A 20,660-nucleotide genomic window follows, 5' to 3' on the forward strand; every position below is an offset into this window, starting at 1 on the left:
TGCATATGAGTAGAGTGAATACTAGTGATTCAAAATGTATTTCTCAGATTGATGAAACTTTGGCCTCATTTAGAGAGAGAGAGGTTATGAGGATGAAATGTTAGAAGATATTAAAGGTTATGTCTTATCTAACAGAGATTCGGCATACCCCCCTTTCTCTGGTGAAACAACAAATAACCATGATAGGGAAAATAATAATGCCTATACACAAGATGTTTGATACATGACTACATATAGTAGATGCAGTGAAGGCATTAGAAAATTTGTGACCAAAAATTGGAGCATTCTCAGGAGTTTACCTGAGCTTAATAACACTATTAGTCAAAGACCTATGTTCACGTATAAAAAAATGTATAAATCTTAAAAACAGGTAATGTTATAAGGACATGTAGGAATTAAAATCACAGAATAGATGGGCTAAACAGGGTACTTATGCCTGCTATAACTGCTGTTGTATTTTTATTGAGAAAAAACAATACATTTATGCACCCTAATAGTAAAATTTCCTTTACCTTTAAATGCTTTGCCACTTATAACACTAGTAATATTATTTACTTGGCTACTTGCATAAAATGCACATGTTTTATGTGGGCAAGTCAACTAGACACCTGAAGGACAGGATTATAGAGCATAATTCTGAAATTAGAAGGGGGGATATTCATAGCTTCATAGGTAGGTACTAGGCTCTTGGCCCTAGGGCCTACATAAGCCTAGCCAAAAGGTACCCTGGCTTTTTATCTAATTCCCTAGCAAAGCACGTGTCTGAAAATGCTACCCATAGTTTTAAATTTAGGGTTATGGAAGTTGTGATGAGATCTATCAGAAGAGGGCATTTAAACACCAAATTAGAAATCATGGAATATCAGTGGATCTCACTACTACAGGCTGAATATCCACCAGGTGTGAACCAGATGGTTTCGGTCATACCTGTTTTAAAATTTAAACAGATGACTCTTTAGGTTAAAATTGCTGTTTATAAAATTTTGTATATAGATTTTAGAAGTCTGTAGCTTTAAAAGCATATTACTTAGCACTTAATTGCATCATGAATTGTTCTTTGTTATTGGCTGTGTGATTAATTGATATGTATAAGAACTGTCATTATTTTATGTTGGTTATCAAGCACTGAAGTAGGGTACTGGATACCTGAAAACTTTGCTACTTTATCTACTGTTCTTATTAAAGTTATTGCTGCTCTACATTGGTACCAGTCGTTTTGTTGGAGTTTGCTGCTTATTCCTACTGCTGCACCTTAATTCTGGGAAGGTTTTTGTTGTGGTTCATTGTTTATTTCAACTTATCCCAGATCTATGCCAACAGAATGATTACCTTAGGAAGTTCATTAAATGGAAAATACCTACATTTTCCCTTTATTTAAAAGCATCATGAAATCTACATTTGCCAGATTAATTTGTTAAGCAGACATGTTGTGTGTTTCGGCTTTTCCCGGTTAGGGGTCACCACAGTGGAACTCCGGTCCGCTAATGATTGGTAGTTGATTTTTATGTGCTGAGTTTCCAGCCCTGATGCACAACCTTCAATGAAGGTACGCCCATTCACGCATGTCTCCACGCAGAAGACGCTCTAGCTGAGAATCGAACCAGACAGCATCTTACTATGAGACGACAATGCTACCGCAGCACCACCACCGCGGGTAATTTGTTAAGCAGACTCACTTATGAATTTTTGTGAAGGCATGTACACTTTTTTGTTTCTTTTTCACTGAAGATTTTTTGACTTTTTCAAATTGCATTGTGATGCCACTTAATTTTGCAGCTGTCCTGCTTTAGCATTAGGTGCTGTAAATGCTCTCCTCTTCACAGAAGCTGTTCTTGAAATCTAAACATTGTGTTGCTGAATCTATTGAAACTTCCATAGTATTCCATATCTGATAACTTAATGCATGCAGTGAGTTATTGCTGACTAAATAACACTATTGGTGCACACTACAACAACTGTTGAAACTGGCATTACTAAATGTCAGAGCAGAAAGGACACGATATTCTAAATTTCTCAGCTCAATGTCATCAGACTCCGATATGTGAGACTGATGATTAGTTACATTAACTTTACAGTAAGTGGAGCAGATGACATGTTCCATACCTGCAGCAGGTTATCAAAGTTATACTTGTGGCGGACCCATCGGTTGTTGGTTTGAAGACATTCAGTCTTGTTGGTGACATTTCGGATGTCTTCACCTTGGCAGACAAAAAATTTCCCCTTGAAAAGCTAAAAAGTACAACAGAGAGATAAATAAGTGTTGACTCCGCACAGTATTTTGAATCATGAATGTCTTGAATCAGTTATGACTGCTTTTAACTCACCTGGACTCCCAGAATACCAAAAATAATGAAAAATGCACAGCAGATCACTACTATGTTACCGATGGGTTTCAGAGATGACATCAATGTTTCAACTACCAGCTTTAGTCCTGGCGCTCGACTGATTACCCTGCAAAAATAACACAAGTAAGAATGAGAGTAAAGTATGTCAGACAATATAGTGATTCTCTATTGAAACATCATTTTATTGACTGAACTGGTGTATTTTCATCTAATACATAAGCTTGAAACTGCAGGCTTGACAGACTGAAGAAATAATGGTATACTTTTGGGGGCTGTGATGTCTGTTGAGTAGTATGACCTATAAGCTACTAAACAAGTGATAGCTCTTAGATATGAACCCCCTGCAGCAGGGTTAGCTATAACTCTACTCTTCAAATTCATAAAGATTTCCACGAGTGGAAACCTTTTCAGACTTCAACACATCCCTGCCATGGTGCCTCACTTCAAAGACATGCAGCACCGCATTGTGCTTTCTCCATGGCCATGGTGCATGCTAGTAAGGTAGACTGGGAAAGAGGCATATGTCCCTTTCATATATTGACAAATGTTACGTGTGACTCGTCTGTCTGTTGCAAACAAAAATAAATCCCTAGGACACAGATGACTTGATTTCAAACAATGGTTGAGGTGCTGGAACAGCCAAGTGGGGGACGATGGGAGTGAAGGGTTAATGCCTGCTTGGCCATCTAGAGGACAATGAGTGGTGGTCAGCTGAGCACTGAGCACCAAGAAGCTTGCAAGGCTCTGAAGATGGACTGAGAACATAGGCTTTGCACTACTAAGTTTGTGATGGTAGTCCTCATGTGGATGAAAGCACACACACATGGACTCACACACATACATATGCATGCATTGTAAACCCTGACAAAGAATTAGGTTCTCATTTCTGCCTCAAGTTTTGGGTTAAGGCCTAACAGAAATGTCTTCACTGCTGCAATGACCACTGCTGATGATGGTATAAATGTGCTGCATGGCTACCTGTATAAATCTCCCATTCATTATTGTCCTTATGCTGGCAGCCCTCCAATGACAGAGGAATGAGTGGGTTTAAGGGCCAATAGTGGACTGGCATGTGTGGAGGGAAAAGTAAAGCAACAAAGGTATTGTGAAATAGTACCTTAATTCAGTTAGGAATCTTAAAAATATTCTAAACAATTAAAGATATGGAAAAGAACCACAAATATTGCCTATAATCCTTCAATACTCACCTGGCTTAGAGTTGCACAATATTATATACCACGGCTGACTGTGGTTTTGTGGCTTAATTATTAACTCCTCCCACCACAATTCCCACCCCACATCTCAACACATTCAGAATTTCTCTGTCATCCTTAGTTTCAAATAAGCAACAAAAAAGGAATACCAATCATCACATAAAACAATTTAGTGTGCAAAGCTTTCAAGTAAAATACTCTTTCTCAATGCAATACATTGATAAGAAATAAAAATGCTAACTTTAATATGTATACCATATAATTGATTGACTTATTTTTATTGGCTTATATATTCTTTTTAAACATTTATATTTCTTATTGATGCATTGCATTGAGAAAGAATGTTTCACTCAAAAGCTTTGCACATTAAATTGTTTTATGTGACAGTCAGAATTCCTTTTGTTGTTGCTCATTTGAATTCTACTGGGCTCAGTTTACCTATCTGGATTGTTTTGTACCAGTTACAAATAAAAGATTAGCCCCTTATTTTGCAGTGTTAAAAATTACCAATGCAAGTTTTCCACATCCACCATATAGGTTCATAGGTTCATAGGTTGGTACTAGGCTATCGGCCCTACGACGTATACTAGCCTAGCCATAACAATTCCCTGGCTATTTCTTCCCACACTATTTACTTCCCTGGACCACTGTCTAGCAGGGCGACTGACGTGATCCCCACTGATTCTAAAATAAAAATGTATTTTATCAGCCTTATTTTCTACCCTAATAATAATAATAATATCAAACTGCACCATTATCTTAGTACTGCTTATCAAAAATAATATTTTTTCTTTGATTAATTATCTGCGATTTAGAGGTGAGTCACAAAGGATAATTGAATTCAGGACCTTGGAACATTTAAAAATTGTAAGATTTAACCTTCAAGTAGCTTGAGACTCTACATCATACTTGGCTTGGTCCTAATTAATAGCTGTTCTCGAGACTTGGATGGTGAGTTTATCTAATTCAGAGACATTACTTTGAAATGTTTGAAGTTTTAGTGTCAAATTTCTGGTAACTGTGATTCATATACCCTTTGATCTTAATAACTAACTGTTTTGTGTCTTGGCAATAGTTAAATGATAACTTATGCATTACCATTTTATGGCCACATCTCTTCTTAAACGCTGTGTAATTTTCGGGTGGAAGACTTTATTCTTTAGAGATGAATATTTCATATTGGTAGAACTGGCTTTATTTTAAAATATATAAGTTTGTTTTTCTCCATCTTAGTGTAGATTCAGATATCTAGCTAATATTCCCTCATTTAGTGCTCTTTAACATTTTAAGTGAGGAGGTCAGATTAAACCTTCTAGATGGTTATACTTGATTACTATAATAGTTTTTGTTTATTTCTGTTATTATGATAGCAGAGTTTAATGCAAAATCACTGATCTCTATACAATTGTATAATATAATGTGTAATTATACACAGTTGAATTGCTTAAGTAAAATAGACTATAAAATTAATAAGTACATTTGATTTATTGCTCAAATATCAAGTACAGTATTAATCTAGTAGATAAGGTGAAATACTCCTATATATATGTGTGTGTATTTAAGATGTTAACTTGATTAGATGGGCAGGATGACAAATTTCATAGCCTTAAAAAGCATATTGAGGCACAAGCAGTTTTATTTTATTGACTAAGTTTGTCTGGTCTCAAAGTATAATCCTTTGGATGAGTGAATCATTAATGTAAGTGTTTGTTCATTCATTGTGGAAGTCTCTTGGCCAAAAGTAGTGCTTGGGGAAACTTCTCGCACAAACAATTTCATGCTTGTATTAAGTAATAAACATACTAAGATTTGTAGATGTAAAAATTCACTTTTGTGTAGTTAGCTATTGATCCCTGACTAGTTATATATACCTGACACTAACTACTTCCTTTAAAATATTTTACTGTACGCCTTGAGTTTATCAGGCCTTAAATTTTGCTTGGTTAATAATTTACAGGTGAGAATTATTGCAGACCTAACATTGTAAACATATTTATACCCTAGTTGGTATACCTTATTGAAGCAAAATTTTAATGCTGTTGTTTCTGTACTATTGTTAAACTTTTTCTGAATTTAAGTAAAACATGATTTTTATGGCTTCAATTTATTTCGGGAGCTGTTAGGTTAGTGGTGTTTTGTTAAATAATGGCCAATCTTGGGATCTATAAGGCTTTGTATATTGATTTTTCAAAAATCATTGGATTTCCATTAGTTGGAGGTTTAAGGTTCATTATTTGGTTATTCTCTAAGGTAGATTTATGTATGCTTATCCCATTATGTTATTCTCTTTCAGAAATGGTGGTTAAATGGTTAGGCACTGGAGTTGTTCTTAAAAGATTACGTGCTACAAGTTTAAGGATACAATTTGCTATTCTGATGTATTTTACTCAATACACTCAGGGAAGATAATTATTAATGTAAGACTCCAACAATATGTAGTAGATAGGAAGGAATATGGATAGTCGATTCTTGGAACTTGAAAGATCTACAAGATAAGGAAAAGAAAAAAACTACTCATGCATTTAACCTTTAAATCTGTAGCAAATGTACTTTTTTTCAGGAAACACATATTATGAAAAATGATTGAGATAAAGATAAGGGGAAAATGGTTAAAATCTATTACCACATCAGGGTGTAACACTAACTTTAAAGGAGTAGCAATTTTAATTAAAAAATGTTTTCATGAACCAATCATTACCCAGAAATCTGATGTGAATGGTAGGTGGTGTCTTTTTGCATCCCAAAGTCCCAATTTCCCAAAAACATGTCCTTTTTCTGAATCTATATAGCCCATATACAAGGCAGCAAGATTTTGTTCTTGAAATTTATAACATACTAAGTAGATTCCCTGATTACTATTGTATATTAGGTGGTGATTGGAACATGGTAATAAACCTGACATTTGACAGAACCAGCAAGTCTAACTCATATAATAGTCAAGCTTCACTCACTTTAGCTGACTTAATATCTGACTTTAATCTCATAGACCCTTGTTCTTTTGGAGATAATATTCCAATAAAAGATAGTGTAAGTTTACCTATTATTCAAAATGTTATAACTCTTGTTCAAGAACTGATTTCTTTTTAATTTCAGAAGTCTTCCTGAAAGGCAAAATTGGATAACTACCAGAACCTAGGTTTTTCTTAAACCATTCCAAAATTACAATAAAACTTGAGTTGTCTAACAGAGTAAATTTGAGATATTTAGGCTGGAATTGCTCTCTGAATCCTAATATATTGTACAAGAGGGATGTGGTCCATGAAATAACAAATGTTTTAGAAGAGCTAGAGAATAATCTAATACATGTTAGTATTCCTTACAATATCCAGTGAGTGGGATGGAAAGCTAAAATAAGGGGGGAGGTCCTAATACAAAAAGCAACATGCTATAAGAGAATTTCTAAAGAGAAGGAGAAAAAGTTTATATCAGAAATAAACAAGTTAGACAAGAAAATTCAAAATGATTATGATTCTAATTTAGAATCTCAACTAAATAAATTGCAAAAAGAACTTTACCTACTGCACCAACAATTGTATATGTTTCAAGAAATTAAATCCTTGGCCAGTTATTCAGAATAGGCACAAACCCTTCAAAAACGCTAGCTACAATAATAGATATTAAACAGCTAACCCTAAGATATCTTGATTACAATATGAAAATAAAACATTTTATACTAATGTAGAAATCCTAAAGCTTTTTGAGAAAATTTACACAGATTTATATGGCCTATCCAATAACCAAGCCTCAAAACTTGAACCTAAGGAGTTTCTAAACTGTCTTCATTTCCTGAAAATCAGCGAATTACAAAATGAAACTCTCAGATCCCCCTTCATGCTACAGGAAATTACAAATGCAATAAACAAACTGAAACCAAATAAGGCCCCTAGTCCTGATGGGTACACTGTGGACTTTTACAAAACTTTCATAAAAAAATCTTTCAACTATCCTTCTGAAAATCTTCAACTATGTTATACAACATGATATTACTGACCAATATTTAAATAATTCAAAAACAATTTTTATTCCAAAAATAATGGTGACAGCTCCAATCCTCTCAGCTACAGGCAAATTTCTTTGATCAATGTGGGTATAAAAATGATGTCCTCACTGTTAACTGAGAGACTTAAGAAAGTTTTGCTTAAGGTTATATCACTTGAACAATCTGGTTTTATGAATAATAGGCAGACTTGGAACAATACTTTGACACATGATTCAATGATTCAACCAAACATGATAAGGGCCCATGGTACACCCTTGTATTGGATGCGTCCAAAGCATTTGAGAGAGTTGACTTATATTTTTTGTTTGTAACACTATGTTATTATAATATTCCTAAATAATTTGTTAGTATGATAAAGATATTCTACAATAATTCTTTTACATCCCTTTATATAAATAAAACAATTTCCAAACCCATTAGGATTTTAAAGGGAATCAGGCAGGCCTACCCACTATCCCTTTACCTTTTCAATGTATATATTGAACCTTTATTCTTGTGTTTTTCTCAGAAGACATTTCATCATATCTCAAAAGTTTTGAAAAATATGATAAGCAATTGCTGATGATTTAAATATCTATTTTAAGTTTCCAAATACAGAGTTAAACAAAATTTTATCCTCAATTGAGAAATTTTGTGAAGTCTCAAATTGTGTAATAAATCAACCTAAATCTCTTATATTTCCAATTAACCCTCTAAGCCATAAAGAAACCTACTTCCTGGATTTGGCTATTGGGATAAAATAGACTTTTAAATTCTTAGGAATAACTTTTGATCATAATAATCAATCTATGAGGCAAAATAATCTAACCAAAACCTGGGCTTACATTTTGCAGGATACCCTTAGATGGAGACAGATAAAACTATCACTACTGTCGAAGGCAGCAATAATCAAAATGAACATTTTACCAAAACTATTGTATCAATTTAATGCATCAAATATAATTGTTCCCCAAATTTTTTTTTTCATAAAGTCAGTGTGAAATTATCCAAATTTCTCTGGCATCCCAAGTTGACCAGAATTAGCTACTCAAAATTAATTTACCCTAAAGGGAATGGGGGCCTTGGCCTACCTGACTTTCAGTTGTGTTATGACATAATCTGTTCAAATAGAATCCTGCAAATTTCAACATTCAGCCCAAAAAAATAATGAACAGACCCCTCTCTGGGATAAAATTTGGTATGAGTATGTTAAAGGTACTAGCATCAATCCAAAAGCTCTTCCCTTCCTTAGATTAGTTAACTGTAAGAAACTTAAACTACACATCTCTCTAAAGCATACAATTAAAATACTTCAAAATCTACTTGAATCTTTAAGCTTAAACAAGGCCCTCACTTTGTTGCAGCCCATTCACTTGAACCCAAATATTAAGCTTAACAACAATATGATAAACCTGGACAAAAATCCACTTATTAAAACTCATAGTGCATTGGATATTTACAAATATAGAGAAAAACCTCTTGATCAAGCTAGGCTGGCTCTCAACCTGCATAAAGGCTATACCATAATATTAAGGAAAATTAGGGAGCTCCCATCAGCTTTAATAGGAGCTTCAAATGTAAACGAATCTGACCTTAATCCTTGTATAACATTACTTAAAACTCTGTGTTATAAAAAGCTGGTTCATAGGAGTGTACTAAGCTAATGGCCCTGGAGCCTTTACAAGCCTAGCCCATAGGATTACCCTGGCATAGTGCCACCTGACCTTAGTTCCCAGTGTCTCTGTCAAGTAGAGCCACATGAGTGATCACGGGGGGTGTTTCTATTTTCCGTCCACTCATCAAGATTTCTCATGAAGAGGGCCAGTGAGGTGCTCTGTTTGACATGTATGGGAAGTCTATTCCATAGCATGGGAAGCCTCTGGGTTATGAACCTGTCCTTCCAGCACTGGATTGGATGGTATCCACTGTCTATAGATTAATTATTTCCATTATTATTTATTTACATTTAATAACTAGGTAGTGTCCGACTGGGCCAGAAGTCCATTTTCAGCAGAGACCCATGCAGAAAAGCTCTAAGGAAGACTACATAAGTATACATTTATCAGTTGTCTCTGGTATACTCGAAATACTGGAATGAAAGGGACACGGAACTCACAGATGTGCTAAAATTCCAAGGTACTGAATCCACTCTTAATCTGACTTCATTTAAAAAACACATGTATGCACAACTGATGATTAATAACAACACTTATTATACTCCAGTGATACTTAATAGTGTCAATCCAAAGATTTCTTCCTATTGTCCATGCTGTTCATTTCCTAAAGCCGATTTGCTTCACATATTATGAAATTATACGTATATGTACAAACTCTGGTGTTCCTTAAAAGTTAGATTAGAAATAAATGGGCTATGAAAAATCAACTCTCTCTCGGGAATTTGCCATAATTAATATCACTTAATATCACTTCCCAAAAAATAGGAAGTGCATATTTTAATGACTTTGTTTGCATTAGTCAAGTTGTACACAAAATTGGTTGAACTAAGCTTTCTTGGTCCGGCTTCAGAACCATTGCTGTTAAATATGTATCCTCACATAAATTTAGAACCACAAATATAAATAAACATTCCTATTATGAGAAATATTGGAAGCATCTCATTGAATGTATATTTAAAAGAATAAACCAGACCAAAATGATTTCTCTAACCAGTTACAAGTAGTTAGGAAGTTATATTGTATCTACAATGGTGTTACCTGGATGTTTATGTCAAGGTTTGAATCATTTTCTTGTTGTAACCTAAATAATATGTCTTGGTTTTCTACTAGTTGTTTTTTGTAGCACTTGCTGTATATAGTGTTTATCATTTTTGTTAGAGCTGTTATTGACTGAATTGATCTTCTTCTTCTTCTGTTAGCTTTTTCCCGGTTAGGGGTCACCACAGCGGATCACCTGTCCGCTCATGATTGGCAGTTGGAGTTTTACGATGTTGAGTTGCCAGCCCAGAGCCCAACCTTCCACAGAAGGCACACACACACACACACACACACACACACACACACACACACACACACACACACACACACACACACACTCACACCAAGGGCCAGTTTAGAGTGTCCAATCCACCTACAGCATGTCTTTGGGATGTGGGAGGAAACTGGAGCACCTGGAGGAAACCCACGCGACCACAGGGAGGACATGCAGACTCTGCAGAGAAGGCACCCCAGCTGAGGATCAAATCGGAGAACCTCTTGCTGTGAGGCGACAACGTTAACTGCTGCACCACCGCGGCTGCCCTACTGACTGAATTAATGATTGTTGAATTTTTCAAAGATTGTTTGCAATACACTGATTAAACTCTATTGTAATTCTCATCTGTCAAACAAATATGCATAAAATATGAAAGAAAATAAAACATGTTATGAACAAAAAATAATAATACTCTTACAGATACCATAAATAAAAAGCAAACCAGGAGTAGCACCAAACAAACTTCAGCCCCATCCCAATTCAAATAATAATGGATACACCATGGCCAAATATTATAAAAAGAGATATCTGGATCAGCATATATTAGATACACTATTTACAACTGGTAACATTACTTCTACTGCACAGTTCCTTAGCAAACCACATTATAATACTATTAGTGTACACAGGTGATAAGCAAACAAACCCTGAGCCATTTCAAATATTAATTAATGCTATCAATACCTTAAACCTAACAAAACTGCCTTAACTTGTTAAAGGAACTCTGAATGTACATAGAATTAACAACTAGTAGAATAAACTATAAGATCAATATCAATCAACCACAACAGGAGATACTGAAATGTAGCTGAATTTTGTTTCTCTCAATATACAGATCAAGGTTTCACATCCTACTATGACAACCACAAAGGTAAATTCATAGGTAGTAGAATAAAGATTATGACCAAAAGAGTCTCAGTTTTAAGACAAACTAATAAATAAGAGCAATTCTCCTGAAATCTCTGGCCTAAGCTGGATAGCAACCAGCATTACTATTAGTAGGAAAGATATACTGTAAATAGCTACAGACTATACCCGCTCCCCTTTCCCCTAACCACCATAGTGTGCACCCTCCTTCCCCTATCAAACACAGTCTACACCCCTCCCTCTTCCCATTACCACCATAGTCTGCATCCCTTCCACTTCCCCTAACCATCATAGACTGCACCCCTCCCGTTTCTCCTAACCACCATAGTTTGCACCCCTCAACTTCCCCGAACCAACATAATCTACACCCCTCCCCTTCCCTTAACCACCATAATCTACACCTCACCCCTTCCCCTAACAACTATAGTCTGCACCCCTCCCCTTTCCTTAACAATCATAGTTTACACCCCTCTCCTTCCCCTAACCACCATAGTTTACACCCCTCTCCCTTCCCCTATTCACCATAATCTACACCTCACCCCTTCCCCTAACAACCATAGTCTGCACCCCTCCCCCTTCCCCTAACCACCATAATCTACACCCCTCCCCTTTCCTTAACAATCATAGTCTACAGCCCTCTCCTTCCCCTAACCACCATAGTTTACACCCCTCTCCCTTCCCCTAATCACCATAATCTACACCCCTCCCCTTCACCTAACTGCTATTAATCTACACCCCTCCCTCTTCCCTTAACCACCATAGTCTGCACCCCTCCCCTTTCCCTAACCACCATAGTCTGCACTCCTCCTTTTTCTAACCTCCATAATCTACACCCTTCCCCTTTTCTTAACAATCATAGTTTATACCCCTCCCCCTTCCCCTAACCACCATAGTTTACACCCCTCTCCCTTCCCCTAATAACCATAATCTACACCCCTCCCTTTTCCCATAACCACCATAGTCTACACCCCTCCCTCTTCCCTTAACATAATAATTACATGAATATATTGTAAATCATTATTGGGTAAAAAGCTAATCATATAAGGAGACTTGAATCTGAGTTTTGAATGGTCTAAACAAAAACAAATGTAACACATGCAGATATTCATAATCTTACAAAAACTGTATATAAACTCAGTTAACCATGCACACTGAATATTACAACTTTGCTTAATACAATAATAACATACTTTCCTGAACATGTAAATAGGTAAACATACTGACATATACTTATTTATTTAATTTATTCATTTATATTTGTTAACTTGATAAAGTTTGGATCCACACAGATCATTTTAAGGGTGGCTTGAGATACCTACGAAAACATAGGCTACAAAACAATATCAGAAGCATTGTAGATTGTAAATGATTAGTAAATTGTAGCTAGATAAATAAAACATTGTGGGTTTAATTTAAACTGAATAAGATTTTACAGCTTATATAAGATCTTACAGCTCTGCAGTGTTATTAGTAGATCACACTCAGCATTTCTCTCCATCGTTTACCTCAAACAATATATATATATATATTGTTTTTTTTGAATACTGAATTTCAAAAGCTCGAGACTATATAGCTGAAAGCCTTAAATACTGAAAGAGCAGAAGCACGAAATTCAAAATCCTGATGTACGGAGATACTGAAGTAGTGCTACTGGTGTTGCGGTTTATGGATGGATAGGTGGAATTCAGGTAAGTATCTATGTGTAAGTGTGTTGATTAGTGGCTTTAGTGTGTGCTAGTGTGTGTTGTGACTGTGATGTGTGTGTATCAGGGACTGTAAAATGTGTGGGTGTGAGTTTTCCTTGTGTGTCTGTTTGTGCGATCTCGGAGTTAGTATATTTAAGTAGAGATGGTGTGGGAGGAGCAGCCCCCCACATGGGGAGTGCAGGGGGGCTTTCCTCCCATCTTATCTGTAGTGTAGGATGATATGTTTGATTGTGGGGGGAAGTTGTGTGTATGTGTATGTGTGTGTTGTACGTTTGGGATTTCGAATTTTGTATTTCTGGTTTTTCGGCATTTAAAGCTTTCGGCTATATAATCTCGAGATTTTGAAATTCGGTATTTCAAACTTTCGAGAGTATGTAGTGAACCGATATATATATATATATATATATATATATATATATATATACATATATATGTGTGTGTGTGTGTGTGTGTGTGTGTGTTTCTTCATACTTCCACCATTTTTCTTTTTTCTCTCTCAGTGTGTAAATACTGTACATAGTCACAATTATGTCGCTAATTCTATGCCAATGTCTTTTATCATTCACAATATTATCATTGGTATGCAAATGGCTTGTATAATAGATAACAACCATCTTAATCATTGATGGTTTTGTTACTTCTCCCTGGCTAATCCTGAAAACTGTACGCATGGATCAGTGATCTACCTCACTGAACAAACTGAGGCAAGTAAATAAATTACTGAGAAATATATAGAATGTACAATATATGCAGTTAGATGGAAACAGGAGCTGGTGTAAAGGAATAGGGGAAGCAAAATGAGATGGGAAGGGCTGCAATGAAAAGCTGAAGAGCAAGAGATTGAGTCAGTGGTTGAGTATTTGAATGTGGAAATAGAATTAAACCTTGAGAGTTGAAAGATTTGAATAATTAATGTGATATGTTTTCTTTCCTGTGATGTGGTAACAGCTGCATTTAGCTAGGTTTGAGATAAAGTTTTAGTTGGCAGTGAAGAAAGAAAGGGATTGCATGTCCTTTATGAAGGAGAATATGAATTCCAATAGTTTTGGACCAAAAACTGAGAAGGCAGAGTCAGTGCAATATAGTATATAATGTGAGGCAGGGAGTGAGGCAGTATTAGAGGAGGTGAGGGAAGAAAGACTCTGCATGGATGATCTTGTTATGAATTAGTTATCAGGGAGCTAGCAAGAATGAAGAAAAAATGTATTTAAAAGGTTTGAAATTTGAAGAGAAATGTGCCAAGAAGTAGGTTTTTGGAAAATGGGTAGCCAAACCTCTCAATTTATTTGCTCAAAAAGTGCCAAAGGTCCAAAATTGGGGACAATTTAAAATATTACACCAATTCACATAAAAATTTAATAGAAAAATATGGCTGCCATCAACATGCATTTTCAGAACAATAAGAAGTATGAGATTCCAACATCCGACATTAACTGTATGTGATTCTCAGTGATTTACTAGAAAATCAAACACTTTATGAAGAGCAAATATAGAGGCAAAATCAGGATGTTCTGTAAATACCAGGGATTGTGGGCTGATGTAAGCAGCCACCTTGCTTTAGCAAGAGTGTAACAGTTGTGTTTCTTAAGAGATAAAGTGTTATAAACCTACAGATTTGATCTGATAATGTTTGTGGGCTTTCAGGCTCCTTAGGTAGCAGCTGAAATAAGCAGAGGTACATATTCAAATTCTATTTGAATTCATATCCTTAGTGATTATGCTCAAATGCTATCCTGCTCCTTCAAAAACCAGAAAGTACAACCAATCACTTTTATTTACACTTTTTCTAAAAGTCGTGGCAAAAGACCTTCTACTTGAACTACAAGATGTTTTACTGGTCACTTCTCCTGGAAGACACAATTCCCACAGCAGCTCTAACCTCCTTCTACAGTATGCTTTATTCCATTAAAGATGGGATATATCCACTGAGTCAGCTTAGAGTGTCAGATCAACAAAGCCAATGAATTTCTGCAGAAATTAGGACAAAACAAAAAAGGCAGAACATGCAGCAATGGAAAATAAAACAACAGTCTAAGCAAACTAAATACATTCAAAAAGCACAAGGCAGCCTATAGAACAGAAACCATCAAAGCTGAATGCACCTGTATATGAATACTATAAAGAACAGAATTAAACCACCATAAACTATACTGGAAAACCATAAGAAAATTAACAATGAATATAGAAAACAGCAAAAGCTCTACTCTACATCTAAATCTACATCAAAGAAACCCAAATCTTTGTCATTATTTTCCTAACTTCAGTCTTTAATGACTTGCCACTAATTTGTCAGAAAACTACAATTTTATGAAAAATGGGCCAAAAATATGAAGCAAAAATCTGGACATTCTGTGAAAATCTGTACAGTTGAGAGGTATGTACAAGTTCAGATAGTTTAGTCTTTCATAATAACTTAAATTTTCACATTAAATGAATGTTCTTGATATATTTCAGCTTTCCTCTTTCCACTTCACTCATACTAGTTGTCTTATAAGGTTTTCATGTTGTTATTCTATACTCAAGTTTGGGTCTAATTTAATTAAGAAACAATGATTTCATCATTTCTAATTTCCTAAACTTCAAAATTTTTTTATAGATCCGACAGTTCTATAACTATCATTAACCAATTGGTTGATATGATTAAAGCTAGATCTATCAATATACTCAGGTCAAGAAGCAAATCTACAATTTCAGTCGCTATATGTTTTAATCAAGGTCTCCAAATCTTGCATGCTTAGTTTTTGATGTATTAGTCATTATATTATTTTCCCATGCCCCAACTGATTGTAGATATTTCCCTTCTCCCTAAATTTATATTAAAACTTGTTTGAAAACAAAACACTGAAGTCATAAATAAATACAACCTGCTATAAAATAGTCTTCATGGATTCATCGTCAGTTTTAACTCCATCACAGAAATCTACTTAGTAATAACAACCACACATATAATGATACAGAAAAGGGGCAAATAACAGATTGCATGTCCTCTGTGAATCAAAATACCAGAAAGAGTCAGAGTTGGGTTTGGAGTATCATCTCAACAAGTCAGAGTATTCAGTAACAATTTAACTTTCGAGACAAGCGCATTTAAAGTATAAATACATCAAGGCTTGCTTTGAAATCCACTAGTATTCTTACTGCTCATAAAGAACCTCACAACAGATTCCTTAATCTTGGATACTGGACTCTGCATGGATTACAACGTTCACTGCCAGTTCATCATAAACTAGTAGGCCCTGCAATGCCAATTATAAAATTATTTTCAGTTAACATGGAACTGGCTAAATGAGAAGAAACGTTTTGGAACTCCTAAAAATTATTCAGATCCTTTACATTAACCATGATAAAAGACTCTGCAGGAAATAATCTACCCCAAGTACCCCCTCCAAAAAAAAATAGCTATGATTACTTCTGGACCAAGATTTCACATTCTCACCACACCCTTTACTAATAACAAACAAATGATTGCAGCATGTAAAGTGTGGTTTCAAGTTCATCAGCTTTATATCTAGAGAATCTGAAAAAGCTAATGGAATAGGTATGGTGATCTTTCATCTGGGGTACTACATACCTATAGTTGTCCTAAACTGCTCCTAAAATACAACTTGTCTACAAAGTAAAACTAGTTAAGTTTATAATTTTGCAACACATACCCAAGCTATAAAGCAGTATTACGCCATTCTGTTCAAAACAATATGGCTTCCTATAATAGCCTGAACAACCCATTTACTCCTTAAGTTTACCTGCAAAACAATCAATTATTCAGCATTACATTCTTCTAAAGATTAATCACAAACCTATACACTATGACTAGAAAGCATTCTGCTAAGACCTATATTTACTTTACCTGTTGGTGATCTAGCTTTTTCCAAACCATCACTTGTTACTTTTAACTATTTGTCATCAGAAATAAGTAACATACAAAGTCACCCCACCTTCGTATAAAACTTTTTACTTAAAAATGAATATGCATGCCAATGTAACATTGACATTAGCTAATAATTCTGAAACCATTCAATCCACATCTACCTTGCTGCTGATTTATTCACTTTCAGGCCTATCAGAGGCAGTCTTTTGTTTATCGGTTAAATTTTTCCAAGCCTTTTGGGTTTCTAATACCATGACAGTAATCAACCCCATTCCTAAATCAAAGTATGATTAAAGTTCATGGAATTAGCATTATTTCAATCTGTGATGTTAGTCAAAAGTGCTCTTTGTAACACCGGCAATGTGCCCAGAACTGATTGCCATTCATATGGAGTTACTTGTATTGCTAGCATATCTAAATACGACTATAAATTGATTTTCATGAGACCTATTTCTCCTACTACTATTTGAACTATCTTGGGATCTTTCTTCCACACTGGTCTCATTTCTGCCTGCCTGATGCTATATGTCTCTGCATGTAAGATATTGTAATTGCTGGGTGTAGCAATTTCAATGACCTATGCTACTTTTGTCTTCTTTTCACGGTCTACTATATTTGGTGTTCTCACACATATTTTTTGAACCATTGGTAATGGTTGATCCCATGTGATATAAATGTCATCATTCTCTATAATGCTGTATGGGTCATATTTCCAATGCTTCTCAGCTACTCCAATATTGTTGTATTTGTACAATCCCCAGTGCAACAGTCTTGCCACATTATTATGCCTTTCCAATATACAGGCCCTCTGCCATTAATGTGTCTCACCCAGCAACAAGATGTGCAACTGTTTCCAGCCTTGTTTTACAGAACCTGCATTTGTCTGCTTCTCCCAGATGTTGAAAGGACTTTGTAAATCAGTGTGTACATGGTCCACTACCCTGGGCTGCCAATATAAACCTTTCATATTTTGGTTTAAATTCAATACTCCTTAACCATTTCTGCATCAAATCCTGATTAACATGACCACTGTAGCTTTATAGATCTGTCTACTGATTTCCTTCAGGAATATAGATGTATTTGTGTTATCCTGCACTGATTACTCAGCATTATTGACACATGGCTGAATGATTTACATGTTTGTTGTTATCTTTGGGTATTGTACTTGCTTTTTTTACAGTTTTTGTTGCTCTATATTTAACCTTTTTTACAGTTTATATTGCTCTATATTTAACCCTCTTTTTTCTCCCTTCCTTTTCTTAGCTCTTCTGCCTAGTGACCACCTGTAGGTCTGGGATTTGAGTACCCTGCCTAAGTCTCCCGCCACTTACCCTACCTAGGGACCAATTTTTAACAATTTTGGAAAAGCCTCTTCCCTTAAAGATGCAAGAAAGTATGTCCTTCAGCTCTTCAAGGTTTCTCAACATTGTGTATGCTTGTCTTAGCCTCAGCTATTGTTAATCTCAAAGCAAGTTCTGCCAGCAGCCAACCTTAGCTTCTCCCCTCCCCGACCACCAGCAACCTTTAGTAACTCCTCTTTCCTGATTCTCTCCACTCCTCTAGCCCAGACAGTAACCCTGGTAGCATTTACCTGCTGAGTCTACTAGGTGGCTCCCTACTACCAAATTTGCTTATCCTTGCAAACTTTTCTTTCCACATACTAAGTCCTATCTTTCCCACTATCCTGCTACCCTTTTTGTGTTTTCCACCCTCTTCCTTTCTTCTGCCTTACTCAGCCTTGCCCCACTTAGTCCTCACTCTCCTAGTATTTCCTCTTTCTCCTCGGATTACTTACCTGACCTAACAGCAACTTCTGATTGTTTTCCACTCAACCTCTCTTCTTTGGCTCTACCCGCTCCGTTCGCCCTGCGGGCTCACTCCGCTCCCCTCCCTACCCCCAATTCCCACCCACCCCCAGGGGTCCTACTCTTATAGCTCCATAGCCACACCCCTATCCCTCCTGGCCTATACCTCTCCTTCCCGCCAAATTTTTATCCAGCCTCTACACACCCCCTACACTCCCCCCCTTCTTCTTTCTTAGCCCTAAGACCATACTTGTACTATTACCTCTCTCCATTACCTACACTTCTCCTTATCCTTGCTCTTTCCTCTCCAGCCATCCTTGCTCTATTTCCTATAGAATCTATTCCTATTTTACCATTCTGCTTTAAATAAATTTACTACCCCTCTATTCCATTCCACACTCATATCTCTCCCCTTATACTCTCCTCTCTGCTTCCTCTCTTCACATATTAACTAAATCATGACTCCCTACATACTAACTATGCCTTTACTCTCAGTCTTAATCATGGCTACCCTTCTCTCAACATACCATCTCACCTTTATTGAAATTTCACTTAACAACTATCTTATCTCCTCACAAACACACACTCCTACTACACTCACTTTCACACCATACCCTAATGTTAATTCCACCCCTAGCTGTCATCTATCTAAATACCACAGGCAACATCACCTTACCTACCCCATACTAACTGACAAAAAAACCAAAACCCTAACAATTCAAAAGAGTAAATTCTTAACTAAACTAGTTAACCCAACCCTACTAGATGGAGACATCCACCCCAACCCTGGCCCTAACTCACCACCTCCCCAAAACCACTCTCCTAACCTCAATAATAACTTCCTTATAGGACACCTTAATATCCAAAGCATAAATAAGAAAATACCCTTCATCCATGCCCTTTTAGATACCCACTCATTTGACATTCTCTGCCTCTCAGAAACCTGGCTAAACACAGGCACTAAAGACACAGAGATTATACCTCAAGGTTATAACATAGTAAGACACGACCGCTTAAAACGCAAGGGTGGTGGAGTAGCAATACTTTTCAAAAATCAACTAAACATCACTACTCAACCAGCATGCCCAAACCAAAATAGCAAAACAGAAGCCATCATTATTAAACTACAACTTAACACCAAAAATCTATTTACATTATTTGTTTGTATCTTCCCCCAGGTAATAACATCCCAATATTAGAAGATTTTCTAAGTTGGGTCTCTACCACCTACCCCCAAGAAACTATAATTCTTGGCGATGTTAACATAGACTGGAACACTATTAATAATGATAATCCCTCCTCTCACATTAACCTACATGGTTTCTCACAAACTATTACCTCAACTACAAGAGTCAATAAGCCCAGTAATAAAGAGAGTATACTAGACTGGATACTCACAAATAAAGTTAACAAACAATATAAAGTAGGTACCTTGCCAGATGACATCAGCGACCACTCCCTAACCTACATTACTAGATTAAAATCAGAATATGTCAACCTCCCTAATACAAGGCAAATTCGATCTCTCAAGCATTTTAACATAGACCTCTTTAAAGCTGATCTGAGAGCATGTAAATGGAATTGTTTAAAATCACTTCCTCTGGAGGAAGCAGTATTATTGTTTAATACTACATTCTTATCCATACTCAATGCACATGCTCCTGAGCGCTCCATTAGAATTAAGACCAAACCTGCCCCATGGCTAACCTCAAACACTAAAAAACTCATGCATGCTAGAAACAAAGCATGGACAAAATGGAGATGTGATAGACAAAAACCTGATTTAGTTAATTTCCGCCAGCTCAGAAATCTTGCAAAAAAATCAATAATCTCTGACAAGAAAAATTTCTACTGTAAGCTTCAGGAAACTCATATTAACAACTCC

At 36.0% G+C, this 20,660-nt stretch overlaps 1 protein-coding gene across 3 annotated transcripts in view; it reads right to left on the reverse strand.

The window, feature by feature from the left end:
- The window catches only part of LOC122817286 (voltage-dependent T-type calcium channel subunit alpha-1G-like), a 1,023,270-nt gene that overhangs the window by 403,178 nt on the left and 599,432 nt on the right, over positions 1-20,660 (reverse strand). For all 3 annotated transcript variants that reach the window (XM_044090511.1, XM_044090510.1, XM_044090512.1), the window contains exons 16-17: positions 2,325-2,451; positions 2,104-2,229 (exon numbers count right to left, since the gene is read on the reverse strand). In XM_044090511.1, the coding sequence (XP_043946446.1) occupies positions 2,104-2,229; positions 2,325-2,451 (253 nt within the window). The remainder of the gene's footprint in view (positions 1-2,103; positions 2,230-2,324; positions 2,452-20,660) is intronic.

This window comes from Protopterus annectens, chromosome 12.part0 (assembly GCF_019279795.1).
Source record: "Protopterus annectens isolate FY-2018-M chromosome 12.part0, PAN1.0, whole genome shotgun sequence".
Lineage (NCBI taxonomy): Eukaryota > Metazoa > Chordata > Ceratodontiformes > Protopteridae > Protopterus > Protopterus annectens.